At 50.0% G+C, this 25,172-nt stretch overlaps 1 protein-coding gene across 6 annotated transcripts in view; it reads right to left on the reverse strand.

The window, feature by feature from the left end:
* The window catches only part of STIM1 (stromal interaction molecule 1), a 69,147-nt gene that overhangs the window by 37,790 nt on the left and 6,185 nt on the right, over positions 1-25,172 (reverse strand). For all 6 annotated transcript variants that reach the window (XM_081327354.1, XM_081327352.1, XM_081327353.1 and 3 more), the window contains exon 2: positions 430-560. In XM_081327354.1, coding sequence (XP_081183480.1) covers positions 430-560 — 131 coding nt within the window. The remainder of the gene's footprint in view (positions 1-429; positions 561-25,172) is intronic.

The following is a 25,172-nucleotide window of genomic DNA, read 5'->3' on the forward strand; positions in this document are numbered from 1 at the left end:
AATTAGTAACCCGGTCATTAAGCGAATCTGGCTTCCCTCCCCCCCGTTCATTTTGCTTGTCGGAGGGATGTGAAAGGAGATCAAGTGATCCCACCGAGACGCCGCAACCGTCACAAATACGAGTCAGTCGCCAAGTGTCTGAATTTCAATCACCTGAACGTGGGGATGCTGCAGCGGTCATAAATGTGAAAAATAATCTTAAGTCACTCTTTTCGTGCCGCTGTAACTTCGAACGGTCACTAAACGAACCTTTGTAAGTCGAGGGGTGGGGGTGGGGCTGCAAGGCTGTGCCTCACGGGGAGGGCCCGGCTCCCTTTTTGTCCCAGAGGCACACCAGACTCGGCTGGCCACAAGCCATCATCCAACCAGGATCACCTGAAGCGGGGTTACCCAGGGAGACCAACGGGGGGGGGGACCCCAAGCCCTCACCTCATCGCTCTCCTCCACGTCCACGTTGCCGTTCGCGTCGTCGTCCATCTGCTTGTGGATGTTCCGGACGGCTTCAAAACTCAGCTGCTCGTCCTCATTGCGGCACAGCGGACGGTCAATGCGGCAAAACTCTGCGGGGGGGGGGGGGGGGAGACGGGGGAGAGTGAGAAAGGCCAGGGAAATGGGTTGGGGGGGAATCCCCCAAATCCAGGCCTGAGCACTTGCATTTTTAACAGTATTTTATTTGTGTACAGGTAGTCCTCCAGTTACGGCCACAATTGAGCGCAAACGTTTTGTGGCTAAGTGAGACATTTGAGACGTGAGTTTTGGCCCCGTTTTATGACCTTACTTAAGTGAATCGCCATAGTTCAGTTAGTAACAGGCTTGTTAAGCGAACCCGCCTTCCCCACTGACTTTGCTTGTCAGAGGTTCGCAGAAGGGGATCACGTGATTTCAGGACACCGCGACCGTCGTAAATGTGAGCCGATTGCCAAACATCCCAATTTCGATCGTGGGACCCTGGGGAAGCTGCAACGGTCGCTAAGCGTGCAAAGTGGTTGTAAGTCGCTGTTTTCATCGCCCTTGTAACTTACTTACTGCAGTGTTTTGCTTAACAAATGTGGCCGGAAAGGTCGTGAAATGGGGCAAACCACACTTAACAAATGTCTCACTTAACAACAGAAATTTGGGGCTCAATTGTGGCCGTGGCTGTCCTGAAAACTGAAAGAAGGTCTTTCCTGGGACCAGAAAAGACTGCACCCTCCCTCTCCTTGCGTTTCACACCTGCCTTTTCTCAGCACCCCCCGCCCACCCACCCACTCGGCCGCCTGCACTGCGGGTCTTCAGCCCAGAGCCCCCCGGAGCCCCCCCCAGAGCTGGGCCGAGAGGAAGCCGTGCCCCGCCAGCCGAGTGAGCCAAAACCCCAAAGAGGCCGGATGAGTCAGAGGCTACGAAGGCGCCCACCCCCTCCTGCCCGCGCAGGTGCCGGCGGAAGACGGGCTCAGCCGGCTGAGTCACCCGTGGGCACGCTCGGAGGAGCAGGGCAAGGAAGCCTGGCTGGAAGGAAGCTGCAGGCAGCTGCTTCTGCTGAAGCTACAGAAGCCGGTCGCAAACGGGGCCCTCGGGGCCCTCGGGAGAACGGAGCCTGCAAGACTGGCAAGCTGCTCTTGATGCAGCTTCAGCGCAAACTAGGATTCGCTCCTGCGGTCGGCTGCAAGCCTGGAAGCGCAATTCTCCCGCCCTCACCCTAAATAAAGCCCGCTTTACTGTATTCAGCCTAAGGCATGTCGTACGTGGACTTGCAATGTATATTAACTCTTCACCTAGGTTAAAAGCCCAATACAATACGAACGTTAAGAAGATCTAACAGAATAACGGAGCTGGAAGGGACCTTGGAGGTCTTCTAGTCCAACCCCCTGCTCCTACTCAGGGCTGTCCATTGTTGGAGAGGTAGTTCAAAACCTGGCACCTTGTTGTGTAGGATCATCTACCAAGGCTTTTCAACCAGTGGTACGGGTACCACCTGTGGTACTTTGGCACCTGGCAGATGGTACGCAGCCATCCTAGAAAAGTGGTAGCGGGGGAGGGGAATGAGCTGAACCAGTGGCAGCACCGTACAAGCCTGAGTGAGAGACGGCTGGAGCTGCAGGGCTGTCGGGGCTGAGCGGAAGCGCCAGGATCAGTGCCAGGATCCAGCTGGAGCTCGGCGTCGATCCTGGCGCTTCTGAGCCCAGAAGAAGCGCCGATCAGCTGGAATGTTGCAGCATCTCCAGAGTCTTGTGATTTACATTCAGATGCTGGGCAACTGATTCATATTTATGACGGTCACAGTGTCCCAGGGTCATGTGAAGTGACCAAAACCTGCTGCAACCACCCAGCAGAAGGGGGGGGGAATAAAAACCAAACACCCCCCACCCCACCCCCGCTGCCAATCCTCAACGGAAATGCTCACAACAATGAAAACCTCGGACAGGAGGAAGAACGCCGCCGGGCGGGCAGGCAGGTGTCTTGCTCGGCTGTGGCTTGGGGGGGGCACTTTTTTCAGTGCCATTGTAACTTCGAACAGTCACTAAGCGAACTGTTGTAAGTCGAGGACTAGCTGTACTTCATCACTTTTTTTCTTTTCTTTTTTGTGGTCATCAAGTTTTTGACACCTTGCTAGGCGACTGGTGGCACTCGGATGTTGCCATATGGGTGAAAAGGTTGAAAAGCCCTGATCTATACGTCTTCCTATGTCTGGGCCTTGGGCTTCCCTTTTGGAATCAATAGTTGTTGAGCAGATGTTGTGCCAGTGCCAGTGGGGGCTTCCTAGATTTCGGGAGGATCTCTCTCTCTCCACCCCTTGTGCAGCTGTGGTCTCTGCACCCTCTTATCTGGCCGTTCCCCAGGCAGCCCCGCTCTCCCGCACACCACTGCGTTCCTTCCTAAAGCAAAGGCTCCAATTGCAAAAACAGTTTATGTTGCATTCTTCTACTGCATTTGCCCTTATCCATCGTAGGGAACCTTAGTAAGGCCACACATCTACAATGCCGCATCCAGTTTTGGTCACCACGTTACAAAAAAGATGCTGAGACTTTGGAAAAAGTGCAGAGAAGAGCCACTAAGACGATTAAAGGCCTGGTGATAAAAACATATGAAGAACGGTTGCAGGAATTGGATATCTCTGCTTTAATGAAGAGAAGGGCGAGGTGGGACATGATAGCAGCCTTCCAATATTTGAAGGGCTGCCCCAAAGAAGAGGGAGTCAAGCTATTCTCCAAAGCGCCCCTGAAGGCAGGACAAGAAGCAACAGATGGAGACTAACCAAAGAGAGAAGCAGCCCAGAACTATGGAGAAATTTCCTGACAGTGAAGACAATCGATCACTGGAAGAGCTTCAGATGTTGGCTTATGAACCACCCTCTCAATTGTTTCTACAAAAGGGTTGAGCTGGTAGGGATGACAGAGAGGCTGGTTGGGAAGGGCAAATGATCTGAGCCCGGCCAAAGCAGGCACAAGGCTGCCTTCGGGTCTTCTACAGGGAAAATGCCCAGCCTCCCCCAGCATGCGCCATGCCAACGTCAGAAACCGCTGGAGCAAAGGCAGGCACCCTCGTTGCTTTATCAGGAAGGGACACAAAGGCTGCTTGAGAGCCTCAAGTGCCCCGACTGGCTAAACAGCCTCTGAGGGAAACTTCCTGGAGAAGAAAGGCCAACAAGGCCAAAGAGAGCGGCGGATGGGCACAACCACACTTCAAACAGGAGAATTCCTAGTTTGCGGTCCCCCCCCCGGCACAGTTGCTCTGGCAAGGGTACGACTCAAACGAAGCGGCCTGTCTCTGCCAAACTGCGGGCATAACGGGTACCGTGTCTTCACGCTGATTTGCACATGAGAGTGACGTGTTGTTTCCACAGGTGACAGTTAAAACGTAGAACAGTTGCATGCCTAGATTAATGAAAAAGAAGGACTAAGGGGGACCAAAGAGCAGTCTTCCAATATTTGAGGGCTGCGACAAAGAAGAAAGGGGCCAACCTGTTCTCCAAAAGAGCCTTGGTGGAGCAGTGGGCTAATGCCTCCTTAAGTAACACCAGCTGCCTGCAATTAGTGCAGGTTCGAGTCCCACCAGGCTCAAGGTTGACTCAGCCTTCCATCCTTCCGAGGTAGGTAAAATGAGGACCCAGATTGTTGGGGGCAATTAAGCTGACTTTGTAATAATGCCGCTTGGGGTGTGTGTGTGTGAAAGCCCTAATAATAAGCAGGCATATACATAGAATGAAGGCTACTGCTAAGCTTGTAAGCCGCCCTGAGTCTTCGGAGAAGGGCGGGATATAAATGGAATTTAAAAAAAAACCCTGAAGGCAGGAAAAGAATCAACGGATGGAAACTAATCAAGGAGAGAATTAAGGAGAAACTTCCTTAATTAAACTGGATATCCCCAATTCCAGCAACCGTTCTATCTTTTAGCCCCCAGTGCCCTGATCATCTTTGTTGCTCTTCTCTGCACTCTTTCTAAAGATGTTGAAACTCTAGAAAGAGTACAGAGATGATTGGGGGACTGGAGGCTAAAACAGCTAAAGAACGGTTGCTGGAATTGGGTATGTGTAGTTTAACGAAGAGAAGGGTGAAGGGTGACATGATAGCCGTGTTCCAGTATCTCAGGGGCTGCCCCAAAGAAGAGGGAGTCAAGCTATTCTCCAAAGCACCTGAAGGCAGGACAAGAAGCCACGGATGGAAACTCACCAAGGAGAGAAGCAACCTGGAACTAAGGAGAAACTTCCTGACAGTCAGAACAATTAACCAGTGGAACAACCTGCCCCCAGAAGCTATGAATGCTCCAACACTGGAAGTCTTTAAGAAGAGACTGTCTGAAATGGTATAGGGTTCCCAGCCTGAGCAGGGGATTGGACTAGATGACCTCCAAGGTCCCTTCCAGCTCTATTCTACTCTATTCTGTAATTCTGTTCCGTTCCGTTCCGTTCCGTTCCGTTCCATTCCATTCCATTCTATTCCTATTCCTAACAGTGAGGACAATTAACCAGTGGAACAGCTTGCCTCTAGAGGTTATTGGTGCTCCATCTCCAATCAGACTCAATGACCCAGCCTGAATGCTCCAGCCTGATTGTGGTTTTCCACACTTATGAACAGACAGGAGACTTTCCATTGGGCTACCCCCCCTTTAAATAAGCCCCCCTCCCCCTGAAATGTTACCAAGCCAGACAATATTGACTTTTACTAAGTTATTAAAAACTGAAGCGTCTTGGAAAGGCATTACTGGTGTATGAATGACAGTATCAGCTACGGTTTGCAAATTTTATCTTTAACTGAAGCTACGTTACTATTTGTTTACTTTATATATTTTTTTATTCTTGCTAATGTTATTTATTTAAATTTATCGGCCGCCTATTTCCAGCGGACTCCTATTTATGTTATGGATAACAGTTGGAAGGGACCTTGGAGGCCTTCTAGTCCAGCCCCCTGCTCAAGCAGAAGACCCTGTATCATTTCAGACAGGTCGCTGTCCAATCTCTTTTTAAAAACCTCCCAGTAACGAAGAACCCACCATATCTGAAAGCCAGCCATTCCACTGGTTAATTGTCCTCCCTGTCAGGAAGTTTCCGCTTAATTCCAGGTTGCTTCTCTCCTTTTCCACCCATTGCCTTCTGATGCTTTGCAGAATGATTTGACACCCCCCCCCTTCTTTGTGGCAGCCCCTCAGATACGGGGAAACTGCTATCACGTCACCTCTGATCCTTCTCACTAGACCTGGGCTAGGCAACCTTGGCCCCCTCATGACTGGTGGACTTCAACTCCCAGAATTCCTCAGCCAGCAAGGCTCCGCTTGGAAACCTCTCCCTTTCCCCTCAGCGTGGCTGGCTCAGGAATTCTGGGAGTTGAAGTCCACGAGTCAAAAAAGAGCCAAGGCTGCCTACCCCTGCACTAGACAAACCCCGTTCCTGCAACTGTACTTCATATATTTTAGCTTCCGGCCCCCTGATCATCTTTGTTGCTCCTCTCTGCACTCTCTCTAGGGTCTCAACGTTGTTTTATATGCTTGGTTGCATTTCCAACAGCTGGTTTCTGCCTTCTGAAACCTCTCCGAATATTGGCTGTCCAAAATACGGGCGGAGGGAAAGCCGCAGGGGACAGCAGCTCCTGCTCTCCAATCCGAGCTTGTGAGTCCTCCAAAGGCATCCAGACGGGCTCTTGTGTTCTGAATCAAGGGCCTCCAACCTTGGCAACTTTGGGACTTATAGACTTCAACAGTTGGAAGTCCACAAGTCTTAAATATCAATGGATGTTCTCAGTCATCCAGGTCACAAGGCCACTGGACTTTGTTTTTCCTTGAAGAGGTTTTGCCTCTCCTCCGAGGAGCTTCTTCAGTTCTGACTCCATGGTGGTGGAGGATGGAAGGACTGACTGTATATTCCTTGCGGTCATCTGGGCGTTAGCGCTCCCTTTGAGAGCCGTGGAGGCTACTGGGAGGTTTATCCAAGAAGGTTGCACGCCCATTTGCACCCTGACTCAGCTGACCCGGAGGGCACAGATAAACCGCTAACAACTCTCACAGGGACCGCTAACAACCAGATGACTGCAAGGAATATAAATCCTTCCATCTTCCACTATTCAGTCAGAACTGAAGAAGCTTCTTGGATGAGAAGCGAAATGTCTTCAAGGAAAAACAAAATCCAGTTGCCTTTTGAAAAAGCACCTTTGGGACACAAGTCCTAAAAGTTGCCACGCTTGGAGGCCCCTGTTCTTTTTTTCCTTTATATATAACTTTTACAGTTTTATCAGTGTACAAAATACAAAGAAAAATAAAAATTAGGAAATTAAGAGAAGAACAAAGGAAGGGAGAAAGAAAACGGCACTGACCTCCAACTGCTTTTAGCGCCGTACAAGAGAACCACATTACAAGCTCAGCTTTCTACTTTTACACATTAGTATATACTAGCCATTTCTATAACAACAAATCTATCTAATCGGCAAAACCAAAGCCAACGTTTCAGGGGTTTTTTTCATCACAAGCACAAAATCATGTGCTTTTATTTTTATCCAAATAAAAAACATATGTTCTCTTCTTCGAATAGAACAATTTGGAATAGAATAGAATAGAATAGAAAATATAGAATAGAATGGAATGGAATGGAATGGAATGGAATGGAATGGAATAGAATAGAATAGAATAGAATAGAATAGAATAGAATAGAATAGAATAGAATAGAATAGAATAGAATAGAATAGAATAGAATAGAAATAAGGAATAGAATAGAATAGAATAGAATAGAATAGAATAGAATAGAATAGAAAATATAGAATAGAATAGAATAGAATAGAATAGAAATAGAATAGAATAGAATAGAATACAATAGAATAGAAAATATAGAATAGAATAGAATAGAATAGAATAGAATAGAAATAAGGAATAGAATAGAATAGAATAGAATAGAATAGAATAGAATAGAATAGAATAGAATAGAATAGAAAATATAGAATAGAATAGAATAGAATAGAATAGAATAGAATAGAATAGAATAGAATAGAATAGAATAGAATAGAATAGAATAGAAATAAGGAATAGAATAGAATAGAATAGAATAGAATAGAATAGAATAGAATAGAATAGAATAGAAATAAGGAATAGAATAGAATAGAAAATATAGAATAGAATAGAATAGAAAATATAGAATAGAATAGAATAGAATAGAGTAGAAGCTGGAAGGGACCCTGGAGATCTTCTAGTCCAGCCCCCCGCTCGGGCAGGAGAACCTATTCCACCCCAGACAAATAACTGCCCAATCTCTTCTTAAAAGCCTCCAGTGATGGAGCGCCCACAACTTCTGGAGGCAAGGAGTTCCCCTGGTTAATTGTCCTCACTGTCAGGAAGTTTCTCCTTAATTCCAGGCTGCTTCTCCCTTTGGTCAGTTTCCAACCACAGTTCCTGCCCATGGTGCTTTGGAGAACAGTTTGACCCTTTGTGGCAGCCTCTCAAATACTGGAACACTGCTATAAACATTACTGCTTTATCTTCCTTGCAGTTGAAATATTATGCATTTCTATTTGCACTTAATTATCTTTATCAGACCCTGTTCTTAATGGTGAGGGCATTAGAGAGAGTGGCTGGAAAACCTGTCCTTATGAAGCCACTGGATCATTTTACACGGGAATGCAAAAAACTGCAATTCACCTTTGTAAAACCCCCCCCCATGGAAGGCGCAGGTGGGTGGGTGAAAAGCCTTAGCAGGGCAAAAATAATAATAATAAAAAAACCTTTTGTGAGTCAACAGCTCCCAGCATACACAGCCTACGCAGGAATCCAAGAAGGCCTCAAACCATTTAAAAAAGAGAATGAACTATAGAAATTCACCCAACTGATGGGAATTAGCAGAAATGCTACAATTAGCTGGTTTAATCAGAGAAAAGAATATATCTAGTAATTTTGTTTCTTCCTGGAAACCATTTCTGGACTTTGTGCTCAAGGCAGGAAAAAAAGTGAAATGGTGACTTTGGGATTTGCTGGTTAGGTCAGTTGGGCATTCTGAAAAGTGGAAGCTGCCATTTTACTTTGCATTCTAATACGCTGAAACTAGTTGGAAGTCAATTTCCTTTCCTACTTCATTCCTGCAATTCCTCCTCTTCCTTTCCTTTTTCCATCTCCTTACCACCTTTATTTGTATTTTGTATGATGATAATCTTAATTCAATTGAACGATCAATTGGAAACGCTTTCAAGCCCTCATTTCTGACTCATCTCTGAATGAGGTGAAATGAAGTTGTACCTTATGTGCAATTTTAGGCTGGGTCTGGATAAGGCCCAAGGAATTCCACTATCACACTGTTTTTCGAACTTGGCAACATTAAAATGTGTGGACCTCAACTCCCAGAATTCCCCAGCCAGCCATGCTGGCTGGGGAATTCTGGGAGTTGAAGTCCAAACATTTTTTTTTAATTTTTTTTATTTATTTTATTTTAATTCCATTTATATCCCGCCCTTCTCCGAAGACTCAGGGCGGCTTACAAGCTTAGCAGTAGCCTTCATTCTATGTATATGCCTGCTTATTAGGGCTTTCACACACACACCCAGCGGCATTATTACAAAGTCAGCTTAATTGCCCCCAACAATCTGGGTCCTCGTTTTACCTACCTCGGAAGGATGGAAGGCTGAGTCAACCTTGAGCCTGGTGGGACTCGAACCTGCACTAATTGCAGGCAGCTGGTGTTACTTAAGGAGGCATCAGCCCACTGCTCCACCAAGTTCAAGAAATGCTGCTTTTAGCAGAAACCTCTGCGCTAAACAAGGCATTAATGGCAGTTTTGTAGTGCATTATGAATATCTTGAGATAAATTTCAGGGAAAAATCAAAGGCTCCTCGATCCAGCTAACATAACGTCTGCATACTGGCATAAGGCCGGCATGCTTGTTCCAAGCAAAGGTTAGTCATTGCTTTACATAATTTTATGACTTCGTATAAAATCAGTCTGTACGAATACAGGCAGAATGTGAGCCGTCGCAGTCAGTAATAAAGTCAGTCAAGACCGAATGGGCTTAATCACTGGCTGGCAGGCAGGAACAGAGAGCAACATGGCTTTAGCAGCTGTGATTTACCGGTTATTATTGCCAAAAATGGAATATTAATGAAAGTTCCCCTTTCCCAGGAAACTCCATCAGCTGTGAAGCAGTTCAGCAGCCTTTTGCGCCACTTATGAGTGCCCAAAATCACATTTGATGGCGAGAACCGTGGCGTATAATTTTAATAAATTAAAATAACGGGGCTCAAAGGCTGGATCTACAATTCCTCTCCTGCTTCTCCCATTGGCAGCAGATGTAGGAATCCTGGACTCTCAAAAGCTTGATACAGGTAGTTCTCGATTTACAACGGAACATTTAGTGACTGTTCAAAGTTACAATTGCACTGAAAAAAAGTAACTTATGACTTACGACCACTGCAGTATCCCCGCGGTCACATGACCAAAATTCAGATGCCTGGCCAACTGACTCATCTTAATGATGGTTGCAGTGTCCCCTTTTATGACCTTCTGGCAAGCAAAGTCAAGGGGGAAGCTTGAACCACTTAACAACCATGTGACTAACTTGACAACTACAATGGTAAGAAAGGTTGTAAAATGGGGCAAGAGTCTCTTAACAAGTGTCTCGCTTAGCAACAGAAATGTGGGGCTCAATTGTGGCCTTGAAGACTACCTGTACTGAAAGAAAAATCAGTAGTCGCCTTGGCCAACCTTGGCCTCTTCATGCTGGCTGAGGAATTCTGGGACTTGAAGTCCACAAGTCATAAAGTGGCCAAGGCTGGGCAACCCTGACCTACAACATGCAGCGTAAGGACTGTAACAACCACTATGTGGGACGCATCCATGAACAGCAGCTAGCAGTCAGAAGGCAGCAAGGAAACTCCTTAATTGCACAAGATACAAACAGTTTCAACTGGGAAACGGTGAGCATCCAAGACCAGACCGGCTTGAAAAATGTGAGAGAATTCCCAGAGGCCTGGCACTCAGACCAACCTGCCATCAACCGGCACACAGAGATAAACAACGTCTACACCCATTCCAAAGAGATGGTCAAAAACCAGAAACAGAAAGACCAAAACATATCCCAGCCAGCAAAACACCCAGATGAACACTTAGACCAGCGATCAAGAAGCCAGCAACACCCCCATTGAGGAATGATCCATTCTGGCATGACGGCTGAGGAATTCTGGGAGTTGAAGTCCACTCGTCTTCCAGCCGCAAAGGCAGGGAGGCCCTGCTTTCACCCAGCCCTGAGCCAGCCTAGACCAGGGGTAGGCAACCTCTGCTCTTTTATGACTCATGGACTTCAATTCCCAGAATTCCTGAGTCAGCTGACTCAGGAATTCTGGGAGTTGAAGTCCATGAGTCATAAAAGAGCAGAGGTTGCCTACCCCTGGCCTAGAGAAACAAGCCTGAACCATCAGCAGCACCACCTTGGTGGTGCCTGCAGCACAGATGAGCCCAGAGCACTCAGGGGCAGGCACTGAACTTGAACTCGCCACAGCCAAAGAGGAAACCCCTCCTTCCCGAACTGCAGCCACTAAGGCAGAAGCAACACCCAGTTGAGGGGCACCGACCCAGGACGTCGAAAAACCCGGCCAACTCTGGACGCCCCGTTAAGGAACTCTTAAGGCATGCTGGCAGTCCTCAAATTGCCACCACAATTTTGAATGTTAAACAAGGTGGTTGTTAAGTGAACCCTGCCCAGTTTTATTACCTTTTTTGCCATGGTTGTTAAGTGAACCACATGGTTGTTAAGCGAGTCTGGCTGCCCCCACTGATTTTGTTTGTCGTAAGCCGGCTGCAAAAGTTGCAAACGGACAGTACAGGAGTCCGGGATGCTGCAACTACTGCAAACACGATTGCCAAGCACTCGAATCACATGTCCATGGGGACGCTGCAGCAGTCGTAAGTGTGAGGAATGGTGGTAAGTGTGAGGACAGGCAACAGTCACTTTTCAGTCCCCTTGTGATGGTCCCTAAATGGACAGCTGTAAGTCAAGGACCCTCAAATTACGTGCTCAACCACAGCAGGCAGGGAAGAAGACGAGAGCGGCCGAGAACGAGGAGGCTGAAAATTAGGATTTTTTTCCCCCAAAGCCGGCGGCCTGGATGAGCACCACTGGAGGAGAAACAGGCCGGTGTCTCCGCTGCTTCATATTTTGGCAAGCAGGGAAAGGGGAGGGCGCCACTAAGAGAAACACCATCCAGCCCAAACTTTCTGGAGATGCATTCCTGGGATAGCTGCAAAGTGCTTGAACCGTTCCTCAAGATCGTTCTGACTTCCAGCCCACTGACAGTCAGCTCATTAAAAGAAAAAAGAAAAAAGGGGGGGGGGGTTCCTTCCAGTTGCCCCCCTTGGTATTGGGGGTTCCAGCAGCGGGAGAATCTAGCACAGACTGGTCAGGAATTGGCTCTGTTCCAATTTAGCCATCCGGATGGTTGGTTTTTTTGCAAATTTCATGACATCCGCTTGCTTTCCAGGGACTGAGTTACTTCCAGACACCTTCGAACAGTGATGGCTGTCAGGAACCATGTTAGATCCTTATTGACGTATTTGATTACTTACTTATTTTGCCCTGATTACTTTTATAAGTAACTCAATGCAACAGTCAGACACAACACTCCTTCCTCTTTTCTCTTTTCCCCATGACAACCCTGTGAGGTGGGCTGGGCTGAGAGAGACGGACTGGCCCAAAGTCACCCAGTCAGCTCTTGTGCCTAAGGCGGGACTAGAACTCACCGTCTCCTGGTGATTGGCCCAAAGTCACCCAGTTGGCTTTTATGGCTAAGGTGAGACTAGAACTCCCCATCTCCTAGTGATTGGCCCAAAGTCACCCAGCCAGCTTTCATGCCTAAGGAGGGACTAGAACTCACCGTCTCCTGGTGATTGGCCCAAAATCACCCAGCCGGCTTTCATGCCTGAGGCAGGACTAGAACTCACCGTCTCCTGGTTTCTAGCTGCTGCCCTAACCACTAAGCAAACCTGCTTCTCTGTTTTGCTGCGAAAGCCACCATGGAGGGCCAAATCCTGCGGTTCAGCCTCTCCAGGCAGGTCTTTCCCCCCACCCCCTCCACAAGCCAAGTTCAAAGCACATCCCGGGAGACGCGTCTCCTCAGCAGCGGCACCAACTGAGCGAAATCTGGCTAGAAACTCCGTTTTCTCTTATTTATAGTTCTGTATTTGTTGGGAGATTTATAGAAGCCTATTAATAGCCCCGCACAAAACTATGCAGCCCTCCTGACACAGGCAGAAAGACGCTGGGGATAAAAATGTGCAGCCTCCGGGCTCTGGGCACGAGCGGAGTTCCCTGGGGCGAGTCCCCCCAAAGCACCCCCTCCCTGTCCTCAGGAATCACACCAGCCGTCACAATGCAGAACGCCAGGCCTGTGCGACACACACGCATCAGCTGAGCAAAAGGAGAAAGGCTGCGACAGGCTGGGCTGGCAGATCCTGGTTTGAGATGGGGGACCTGGGCAGAAACCAGTTCTGGCCCCAGTGGGTCCTCCAGACGACCGCCCCTCCCTCTTCCCCTTCACTGAGAGACGGGGGGGGGGATATAAATAGAGAGCAAGCCCCTCCCTCCCTTTAGCATGGGTGATGATCCCTAGTCGGGTCTTGAAACGTCTGCAAGAAAATAATATAGCTCAGAGAGCGTCAAGGACCCCACAGTCTTCCTCCTCCTCCTCCTCCTCCCTCAAATCCTGCTCCCTTCTAGCATTGATGAGGTTCCCTAGTCGGGTCATGAAACGTCTGCAAGGAAACCTCCCAGCTCAGAGGGCACCCAAGACCCCCCCAGGTCAGCCCTGAGCTGCAAACGGTCTCTTTTATTGGTCACCCTCAACCGTTCCTGCTAGATGGTGCAAGTGACAGCCATGCCGTTGGATGACGCTTTACCAGCCGTTGGTTTGCTTCTGGGGACGATCGCCCCTGCCTGGCCAGATTGGCCCAGTGCCAGCCTTCTGATGGCAGAGCCAAGGCTCCTTTCCTGGGCCAGGCCAGCTCCCCCCCCTCCAGCTCCCCTGCAGCCTTGTGTGGCAGATGGGTGCCCCGGGCTCTATCCTCAGGACCAAAAGACCTCGGAAAGACAACGTGGGTGGAGCCAGTTTGGGGAAGCCCTGTCAGAAAGCGGGTGGGGTCCCTCCCTGGGCTGAGACCTCCCCACCTCCTCCTGCCTGGTCCTCCACCTTCCCGGCTGGGGGGCTCTGAATATCCCTGCCTGGGCATCCTCAACAACAGCCTGACTTGGCGGTTCCCAGGCAGCCCCGAAGGAGGTGGCTGAGAAATAGGAGGCCTCTGACTCGGGCTGCCATAAGCATTCCCAAACGAGCTCCCTCCAGATGTGTCTGATTAACCTCTGGCTCCTGAATCACCGGATTTCTATTCCAATATACCGGAAGGAGAGCGTCCACTTGAAGAAGGCTGCTTGACCTGACCTGGGCATCAAGGTTTGGGAAAGCAAGGAAGGCTGGAGTGACATCAAGGAAAGACCAACACTCTCCCCCCTCCTCTCTATCTACCTACCTACCTGCCTACCCACCCACCCATATCTATCATCCATCTATCTATCTATCTATCTATCTATCTATCTATCTATCTATCTATCTATCTATCTATCTATCTATCTATCTATCATCTATCTATCTATCTATCTATCTCTATCATCTACCTACCTACCCACCCACATCTATCATCCATTCATCATCTGTCTGTCTGTCTGTCTTCTATCTATCATCTATCTACCTACCTACTTACCCACCCACCCACATCATTCATCCATTCATCCATCCATCATCTACCTACCCACCTACCCACCCATATCTATCATCTATCTATCTATCTATCTATCTATCTATCTATCTATCTATCTATCTATCTATCTATCTATCTATCATCTACCTACCTAACTACCTACCCATCCATATCTGTCTGTCTGTCTGCCAATCAATCTGATTTCTATGACCACCCACTCCCTCTGGGAGAGTCTGGGCCTGTTACAAACAATATTCCTAACGTTCCTCTCCTTATAAACCAGCATTCTCCATCGCCTGCCCACGGCTGAGCTCCAGCCGCCCTTCTCCCCAGCTTGCAACCTCCTCCTCCGTGAGGCCTGCCTGTCCCCCAGCCCTGGGCCAGAAGCGGAGGCCTGCGGGGGGGGGGGGGCGGCCTCGGGCGGGGAGCAAAGGCATCCTCTGGAAGGAGAGCCCGGCCCCACCAGCCCCAGGCTGTGCTTGGATTGTGCCCCGTGCGGGGAGTGGCAGCCCAGAATCACAGTGAAGGAGAACAACAACATCCCGGGGCTGCTGCTGCTTCCACCCAGGTGGGAAACCTCTGCGGAGCCACATTCCTTATGGGGAGGCAGCTGGGAGGGAGAGGGAGGGGCCGGGAGGACCCAGCTACCTCTTGGCTCTCCTCCCGCTTGGAGAAACCAGACAGATTGGAGGAAGGAGAATATCTGTAGCTCAGGGTGGAAGTGAGGGGTCCCTGGTGCTCTCTGAGCTGGGTGGTTTTCTTGCGGACGTTTCATGGCCCAACCATGCAATCGCGTTATCTGTTTCACTTTAATGGTCACTATTTTTTTATTTTAAAAAAATGGGCAAAGCAGTTCCCAACCTTAACGGTTTAACCCAGCACAATATGCCGTTCGCATTCAAAGACGTCAAGGAAGCAAGTGAAGCGGAACTGCAGGGACTTCGGGCAAGGCTGGGTTGTTTGCTTCCCAGAGCTTCGTGCACAATCTCGGCACTTCATTCCAGAAAATTAATCTACGCCATCAAAAACACAGGGGCTCTTCCTGACCGCCTTTCCAAGACAAACAGAAAAAGCACCCAGCGTAGAAACACGGCAGAGCAGAGGCCGTCTCCTCTGGGCTTGGCCAGTCTAACGAAAAGGAAGAAACAGGGGTGACACAAATGCAGCCTTCCAGTATCTCAGGGGCTGCCCCAAAGAAGAGGGAGTCAAGCTGTTCTCCAAAGCGCCTGAAGAAGGCAGGAGAAGAAGCAACGGACGGAAACTCATCCAGGAGAGAAGCAACCTGGAACTAAGGAGAAACTTCCTGACAGTGAGAACAATTAACCAGTGGAACTCCTTGCCTCCAGAAGCTGTGAATGCTCCAACACTGGAAGTTTTTAAGAAGAGACTGGACAGCCGTTTGTCTGAAATGGTATAGGGTTTCCTGCCTGAGCAGGGGGTTGGACTAGATGACCTCCAAGGTCCCTTCCAACTTTATTTTTATTATAAGGCCCAGCTTCCCTAGAGGGACAAAGAGGGGCCTGCCAGAAAGGCAGCCCTGTGGAGAGACTGCGGCCCCCACTTCTCCAGATTGGTAGCGGGCAGGGGTCTGCAACGTTGACAACTTTAAGAACGTGTGGACTTCAGCTCCCAGAATTCTATGCTGGCTGAGGAATTCTGGGAGCTGAAGTCCACAAGTCTTAAAATTGTCAACGTTGCAGACCCCTGGTATAGGATCTCCTGCTGGAGCAGGGGATTGGACTAGATGACCTCCAAGGTCCCTTCCAACTCTATTCTGATTGACTGACTGACTGATTCCTCGGGGAAGATCAAGCCCCAAACAGGGTGGGTGAGAAGGCAGTGTAGCCATTCAAAGGAAGGTTGGGTGGTGAATGTATATTAGAAAAAAAATGAGTTTATTTGGGCTCCTAGCAACCAGCAAGGCAGACACCAGGAGCCCATTCAAGTCACTCAGCCTGCAACTGTCCCAGCTCAGCTCCTGGCAAGTGGGTCTCCCCCACCCCCCCACCCCTCCCTCCGTCACAGCCTGTGCTGCAAAGGAAGCCCGAAGAAGTGGGCGGTCTAGAGGGGAGAAGAGCTTGAGAAGCCATTATGCACTGCAGGTTCCGTCCTGGAAAAACCCTCGTGGGAACTGGGCCAAAATGCCTTTCCAAGGCACGACAGAGGCACCCCAGATAATGGAGCCTGGCCGTGGGGCGGGGTCCTTCTGAAGAGGTGAATCCACCCGTCGGAGAAGGGGGGCCAGGTTGCAGACCCATGGCCCCCTCATGTTTCTTCTACTGGGGTAAGGCATGGGATGCTGAGAGCAGAACAACAGAAGACCAGAGGTGGAAGTGACCTTAGAGGTCTTCTAGTCCAACCCCCTGCTCAAGCAAGAAGACCCTATCCCATTTCGGACAAATGGATGTCCAGTCTCTTCTGGAAAACCTCCAGTGTCCAAGCACCCACAACTTCTGGTGGCAAGCAGTTCCACTGATTGATCGTTCTCACTGTCGGGGAATTCCTCCTTAGTTCCAGGTTGAATCTCTCTTTGACAAGCTTCCATCTGCTACTTCTTGCTCTGCCCTCGGGAGCCTTGGAAAATGGGTTGACCCCCTCTTCTTTGGGGCAGCCCCGTAGCAGGAAAGGAGCAGGACATCTTAAGCCTTGGGCATTAAATATACGACACGTTTGTTAAAGGCAACATCACAATATTTTGCTGACAGCAGCAATTATTTTCAATAGCACTTTTTTTGCAATTATTTGGCGTTGCTTTCTACAATACGTAGCAGCACACACACCGGGAGAGCATTTTTTAGAAATAGTCTGTAAAGACTCAATTCTCTCTCGTTTGGGGGGTGGGGAGTTAATGCAGAGGAACAATCAAGTTAAGCATTTCCCAAATTTTTGCCATGCTGAGATTTGCCATCAGGGCCTTGAAGGACGAAGGGAGAGGAGAGGGGAAAGGACGCCGAGCAAAGTCAGCTGCCCGTCAGACAGAAGAGCCAGCCCTGAGCAGTGAGAGCCAGCAACTCTATTGCCTTCTGCCTCTACTGCAAGAATTTGCCCAGGCTGCTCGCTCTCCCCCTTTTCCCCCTCCTCCTCTTCCCCCTCTTCCTCCACCACCTCCTCCTTCCTCTTCTCTCCTCTTCCTCTTCTGCTCCTCTTCCTCCACCATCACCTCCTCCTCCTCCTCTTCCTCCACCACCTCCTCCTTCCTCCTCCTCCTCCACCTCCTCCTTCCTCTTCTCTCCTCTTCTCTTCTGCTCCTCTTCCTCCACCATCACCTCCACCCCTCCTCTTCCTCTTCTGCTCCTCCTCTTCTCCTCTCCTCTTCCTCTTTTTCTTTTCTGCTCCTCCTCCTCCTCCACCACCACCTCCTCCTCACCCTCCTCTTCTCCTCCTCCTGTTCTCTCCTCCTCCTCCTCCTCCACTTCCTCCTCCCCTCTTCCTCTTCTTCTGTTCTATTACATCAAGGGCCCAGCCAGCCTCCTCCTGCCTCCGCTCTTCACTGCTCTGGCAGCCCCACCCCACCCCAGCCAGGAGATTATCGGCCCCACCGTCAGTCCCTGCTGAACTGCTCTTGGCAGAGCAGGAGGGTTGTTGCTGTGGAAGCCGAGGGAGGCAGGGAGGCCTGCAGCAGATTTGGAAAGGGAAAAATAATTCCTCCGCATCCAAGCTCTGCCCCCCCCCGGCCCGGACTCTAGTTCAGACCCTTTTCCCTACCATCACCCCCCACACCCACCGGCTAGAGAGGGGAAATCTATGTCGTCCAGCTATTACTCAGACAGGTAAATCAGAACAACAGAATTAACAGAGCTGGAAGGGACCTTGGAGGTCTTCTAGTCCAACCCTCTGTTCAAGCAGGAGACCCAACACTCTGCCAGACAAATGGCTGCCCGGTCTCTTTTTAAGACCTCCAGTGATGGAGCGTTCACTACTTATGGAGGCAACTTCCATTCCACTGGTTAATTCTTCTTGCTGTCGGGAAATTCCCCCCTTAGTTCCAGGTTGCTTCTCTCCTTGATGCGTTTCCCTCCGTTGCTTCTTCTCCTGCCTCCTTCGGCCGCTTTGGAGAATAGCTTGACTGCCTCTTCTTTGGGGCAGCCCCTGAGAGACTGGAAGGCTGCTATCCTGTCCCCCCTGGTCCTTCTTTTTCACTAAGCTAGACAGACCCAATTCCAGCAACCGTTCTTCTTCGTATGTTTTAGCCTCCAGGCCTTCAATCGTCCTACCTGCTACTTCCTAGTAGTTTATGGAAACTACAATTAGAGATGGATGGGCCCTCCTGGCACCAGGCTCTGAGCAGGTGGCACCCAACTGCTTTCCATCCAAGGGGTAGTAGACCCACCAAAGGGGCAGCCGGAGGCCGGTTCTAGGATCCCTCCAAGCGTTCGCCCCGGGAATGGGGGGGGGGAGATCCAGAGGCCTCTGGCTGGCCGGTCATCCTCCTCCCTCCCTCCCTCCCTCCCCGAAAGGCTTCCTGCCACAAAAGAGCCCATTTCCTGTCCCCCGTCCTCCGCTGCCCTGTTGGGATGGAAACGGAGCCGGTTCCTGCCCAGAGCAGAAGGGAAACTGGTGCCCCAGACAAGAGGGCTCGCTTCCTGGATTAGCATATATTCTAATATATTCCTAACAATAGTAATCCGGTTTCTTCCACGAGGAATGACGAGGCAGAAAGGCCCAGCAGAGTTTCTCACAGGGGTAATATTTCTCCGTCTTTCTCTTTAGCTATCCGTCTATATCTAATTCTATTTCTCTTTCTCCCTCACACCTCTCTCTAGCTCTCATCTCTTTTTCTTTTTCTTTTCTCTCTCTCTCTCTATCCCTCTTCATATATCTCGCATTCATATCTATTTATCTATCTTTTTCTATCTTTATTTCTCTCTCTCTTTCCCTATCTGTTTTTATCTGCATCTCTCTCCTATTCCTCTCTCTTTCATTTCTATTTAACAATCTATGTTGTTCTGTCTGTCTATCCATCCATCCATCTCCTATACCTATCCATCTCTTTCTCTCTTTTCTCTTCTCTCTCTCTCTCTCTCTGTCTCACATCTATCTCTATCTAATTTTAAAATCATCCATCTCCTTGACAGAGGGACTCTGGGTGGCATACATATTAAAATAAAGCCATTGCATAAAATTTGAAAGGCAAGGATGAATTAAAACAGTTTGAACTTAATTAAAGGGAACATTAATTAAACGTATTCCCTCTCCATCCTGCAAGGCCCCGGGAGTGCCTTTCTCCAAAGCAGGCCCAGATGGCCTCTCTGTCTGCAGAGGGACAGGTCTCTGTGCTGAGTTTCCAGGCTCCAGCCTGGCACTGCCATGGCCCCTGGCAGCCGGGCACCCTTTGGTCGGGGCAGAGCGAGCGAGCAAGCCGGGGCCAGGGGCCAGCCAACACAAGCATCAGCCGCTCCGTAAGTGTGCAAGGAAACCTTTTCCTCTTTCCTCTCCTATCCAAAAGGTAAAAACATTTTCCTGACTAGGGCACTGCAGAGAAGCTGCCCGCTTTGCACGCTGCTCGGCCACAGGAGGGTCTGCGCCCCCCAGGAAGAGGGCGGGGGGGGGAGCTGGGAAAGCCAGGAGGGTCAAGAGCCGCCTCTGGGGAAGCAGAACTGAAGCCGCCCTGCTTGCTTGGGGCCCAGGCAAAGAAAATCCCCACAACCAGTTCGCCCGAAAAGTTTTCCCGACTGAGAAGTGAACTGTTTTCAAAGGAGGGGGAAAAAAAAAAGAAGAAGTCCAGTTGCCTTTTGGGAAAAGCGCCTCTAGGAGCTGGCAGGATGGAGAATCTCCATGGATATTCGGCCAGCTCAACAGCTTCTCCTTCAGCTTTGCCCAACTCTGTTCCCACCACGTCTGGATGCTGGATGCCAGAGTCACACAAACAGGCTGGCCCCAACCGACAGCCTTGCAGGTTATGGCTCTCGAAACAGCCAGCTGGGTGCTGTTCCTCGAAGAGGGAACGTTCCAGAAGGGAGAGCCTAGGGGCCGTGGAGCAGAGAACGTGGCGCCTCAACTACCCTCAGATTCCTGGGCTGCAAAACCCAGCCAGGCCTCCGCTCTCTGGGAGGTTTCGGAAGAGTTCTGGCAGGAAAGGCATACGTTTCTTGGGCTTCACTCTTGCACTCCACAAGTGGTGTGCAGTGTGCCGAGCCACGTTTGCAAGCCGCCCTGAGTCTTCGGAGAAGGGTGGGATATAAATGGAATTAAAATAAATAAAATAAATAAATAAATAAAATAAATTAGGGCCACGCGACAGGCTGAGTCATCAACTGCATGATAAACAAGGATGCTGTATGATGTCTAACCTAGAGAAGGAAGGGAGGGTGGGGGGACATGGTAGCAGCCTTCCAGTATCTCAGGGGCTGCCCCAAAGAAGAGGGAGTCAAGCTATTCTCCAGAGCACCAGAAGGCAGGAGAAGAAGCAACGGATGGAAACTAGTCAAGGAGAGAAGCAACCTGGAACCAAGGAGGAGTTTTCTGGCAGGGAGAACCATTAGCCAGTGGAACTGCCCGCCTCCAGAAGTTGTGGGTGCTCTGTCACTGGAGGTTTTCAAGAAGAGATCGGACATCTATTTCACCAGGATGGCACAGGGTTTCCTGCTCAAGCGGGTGATTGGACTAGAAGACCTCCAAGGTCCCTTCCAACCTATTATTCTCTGAAGCTCTCCCTCCCTGCGGCCGTGTCTGGCTGCAATCCAGCTGTCTTCAGCCCCGTGGCCAGCAATGGCCTCCCCCTTTGGCTCACCAGGCCACGGGGCAGGGTGCACTTGGGGGGGGGGAGCTGGGGAGGCACCCTCCTTCCTGGCATCAGCTTTGGCCAACCGCCATCCCTGCCTTCCCCTGCCAAGGAAGAGTCACAACTGCATCAGCTCTTTCCAGTTGATGACGTGTGCCCTGACCGGACAAGCTCCAGTTCTCGCACCCGGTTTTTAGTGGAGCAAGAATCAGCGTTTTTTGGGGGGGATGTGTGTGTGCGGAATCTCTGCATGCTCTTCTTTCACAGCGCCTGGCAATCGCGCTGCTCAAAATGCCTGAATCGAGCTGGCCCCAGTTCCAGCCTCTTTTCCCAGCGATGCCAGCCTCCTGCCAAGACCGGCCGGGCTCAGCCTGTCAGTTCTTCCGTGGTTATTTATGACCGCAGAAATTCGAAGCGACAACGCTTGGAGGCTGGAGCCCAACAAGGATTTTCAGAATCAACACTCTCCAAGTGGATTAAACTTCTCTGCTATCACCAGTGAGACATTCAACCGGTAGAGTAACGGCCTGCAACCGAAGGAATGTTGAGGATGGCCACGAAGATGACTTGGGAGCAGCTTGGACCCAAACCAGCTCATAATCCAAGAATGCCAAACCCAGCAAAGAGGGATGTGCTAATCGGGTGCAGCTTTCCACAGCCGGGTGGGTCCTTCCCCGATGTCGGACTGCCAGACCACCTGGCCTAAACCATGTCTGAGCCCCAGCCAATCAACACGGTTCGGCCTTGCTGGCTTCCAAGAGTTAAGAAAATTAAACAATCAATCGGAATAGAGCTGGGAGGGACCTTGGAGGTCCTCTAGTCCAACCGCCTGCTCAAGCAGGAGACTCTAGACCATTTCAGACAGGTGGCTGCCCCGTCTCCTCTTAAGAGCCTTAAAAGTGATGGAGAGGCTGGCAGGAGGCCCACATCAGCATCTCTTCACTAGTAAGTACAATTAGAGATATACAGTAGGATGGATTTATTCATACTTAGTATAAATTAAGAGAGCCAGTTTGATCTAGTAATTAAGGCACCAGGCAAGAAGCCAGGAGACAGTGAGTTCTAGTCCCGCCTTAGGCATTAAATAAAACTGGGTGACTTTGGGCCAGTCACCAGGAGACGGTGAGTTCTAGTCCCGCCTTAGGCATGAAAGCCAGTTGAGTGACTTTGGGCCAGCCCCTCCATCTCAGAGAGCTGCTGTTCTGGGGAAAATAGGAAGAGGAAGAACTGTTGGATGTGTTCACCACCCCTGAGTTATTTATAAAAATATAAAAAGGGGTACTGATAAACTGCAGTTATGACTTATTTGGCTGCACAAGCAAACCCCTCCTCTCCCTAAGAGCCCTGGGGGCACGGGGTGGGGGGGTGAGGGGGAGGCAGCACCGCAGGCTACTTCTGCTGACTGCCAGCAGCTTGGCAGTTCGATCCTGACCGGCTCCAGGTTGACTCCTTCTGAGGGTAACATGAGGATTCAGATTGTTGAGGGCAACAGGCTGTCCCTGTAAACTGCCTAGAGGGCTGTAAAGGCCCTGTGAAGCGTATATGAGCCTAAGTGCGGTTGCTGTTGCCGTTGTGCACGCTCTAACACAACATTTTAGAAGGGAGCAATCGCTCATCATTTGGGGCTCCTGGATCCCCAAAGCGTGGATCGCAACCTTCTTCTTCACCCAACCCTTGTGAAAATCCCTCCTCGATGATTCAAAGGTATTTGGTTTCTTCCTAAAAACATTCCCCTTCTCTCTCACTTAACACACAGTGTTGCTTTTTTACACAGGACGTACCGTGCAATCCGGGCAGAGCCACGGATCCTATCAGGGGCGGCGTTTAGGAGCAGGGTCCCCGGGAGGCCAGCAAGCGTGGCCCGCTCTGTGGGGAAGCCTCTGCCCCACTCGCAAAAGCAAGCAAGCAGCAGGAAGGGCCCAGAAACAACAACGCCTCCTCTCAACTGCCCTCAGTTGCTGCCCAGCAGATGCAGTTCTGAAAGATGCCATCCACAAGGTATCAAAGGAAAAGCAGCAGGTGGCAAAGAAAAAAATCCTTGTTTACCAACACTCCCACCCACAATGACAGGGCAAGCTGCTCAAGTACAAACAGAAAGTAACCCCCCTCCTCCTCCTCCATTTTGGCACTGATGATGTTCCATGAAACATCTGCAAGAAAACCAACAAGCTCAGAGAACATCAAGGATCCCACAGTCCTTCCTCCTCCTCCATTTTGGCACTGATCATGTTCCCTAGTTGGGTCGTGAAACATCTGCAAGAAAACCACCAAGCTCAGAGAGCACCAAGGACCCCACAGCCCTTCCTTCCTCCTCCTCCTCCTCACACCCCTCCCTTCTAGCACTGATGATGTTCCCTTGTTGGGTAATTAAGTATCTGCAAGAAAACCAGCCAGCTCAGAGAGCACCCACAGTCCTCCTCCTTCTCTTCTTCCTCCTCCACTCCACAAACTCCATTCTCTTCTAGCACTGATGAGGTTCCCTAGCTGGGTCGTGAAACGTCTGCAAGGAAACCACCCAGCTCAGAGAGCAACCGGGACCCCTCGTCAGTTCAGCCCTGAGCTACAGAGATCCCTTCCCCATGGTAGGCCTTTGCCTCACTTGGAACACTTGCAAATGCCCCCCATGGGAGAACAGCCATCTCTCCCCCCCCTGCAATCCTTCACACGCTCTCCCTGCTAACGAAGTCCCAAGGCAGAGACGCCTGTTGAGGTCTTCTCCTTCCACACAGCTGTGTTACACACCAGAGTTGTGCCCGTGCCCGCCCTCAGCCCCCTCAGCTCTCCGCCTTGGGGAAGAGGGCCACTGCCTTTTCATTCACATCTCTCTCTCTATATTTTTTTTTTCTGAAACAGAAGGCTGAGAGTAAGAAATGCATCATTTTGGTGCTAGGAAGCTATCTCCCCAAGGGTCAGGGAAAAAACGATAAAGAATTTTTGGAAAGGCTGGAAGCCTTATATAGACTCTTTGCTGACAGAAGACAAGGCTGAGGGGAGGATTTATGGATTTGGGGACTGAAAAGGTTAAGGAAGGAGGGGAAAGTGTGAGACGGCAATTACTGGAGAGGAAAAAGGGCAGAGGCCAAAATTCTAGCCCTGCTTTTTTCCCTGCTTTTCCTTTTTTCTTCCTTTTCCTGTTTATACTTTTATTACATTGCAAAAGTCTAACAATTTTTTTTTTTAAGAAAGACAATGGTCGCCCTGGGACGTCACAAGGAACAGCAGCACCAAATAATGTTGTTCTGCTTTGACTGTGTCCTCTCGCATTCATGGTTTTGATTTTGCGACCAAAATAATGCTTTTATCCTTTTATTATTCACCATATTCCTAGCTCAGGGGTGGGCAACCTGGGCTCTTTTATGACTCATAGACTTCAACTCCCAGAATTCCTGAGCCAGCCACGCTGAGGGGAAAGGGAGAGGTTTCCAAGCTGAGCTGTGCTGGCTCAGGAATTCTGGGAGTTGAAGTCCACGAGTCATAAAAGAGCTGAGGTTGTCTACCCCTGAACTAGAGGGTTGTCAAGTTGTGGGAACTGGGTTTGTTTAGTCTAGTGCAGGGTTAGGCAACCTCGGCTCTTTTATGACTCATAGACTTCAACTCCCAGAATTCCTGAGCCAGCCATGCTGAGGGGAAAGGGAGAGGTTTCCAAGCTGAGCCATGCTGGCTCAGGAATTCTGGGAGTTGAAGTCCACGAGTCATGAGGGGGCCACAGTTCCCCCATGCTGGCTCAGGAATTCTGGGAGTTGAAGTCCACGAGTCATAAAAGAGCCAAGGTTGCCTACCCCTGTCCTAGCTGGAAACCACCTTGTGAGATATACAGGAAGCCCTTGACTTACGACCAGAGGGGAGTCCAAAATTTCCATTGCTCAGCAAGACAATCGTTAAATGAGTTTTGCCCCATTTTATGACCTTTCTCGCCACAGTTGTTAAGTGAATCACTGCAGCTGTTCAGTTAGCAACAGGCCCTGGGGACCCCCTGCTGTTTACGACCAAAGTTTGTTCTCCTGTTAGATCAATTCTGTAGATTTGCAATAGGAAATGCTTTGGGGGGAAGAGGGGCGTCTGGCCTTCCCAAATTGCCCCTTCCTCGATTTATGGTTTCCCTCCTTATTTTGTTGTTTTATTGCCTCAGTTTCCCCCCTGAAGGCAAAGAGATGCAAAGGAACCTGAACGCAGCTTCTCTTACTTACGCCTGAGCCCCCCCCCGCCCCGTCTTCCCCAGATGGAGGAGCCCATCCCTTTGGCTGGGTGGGGGCCGCCTTCCAGCATTCCT

The sequence above is a fragment of the Vipera berus genome (genome assembly GCF_964194415.1).
Source record: "Vipera berus genome assembly, chromosome: 4".
In the NCBI taxonomy this organism is placed as follows: domain Eukaryota; kingdom Metazoa; phylum Chordata; class Lepidosauria; order Squamata; family Viperidae; genus Vipera; species Vipera berus.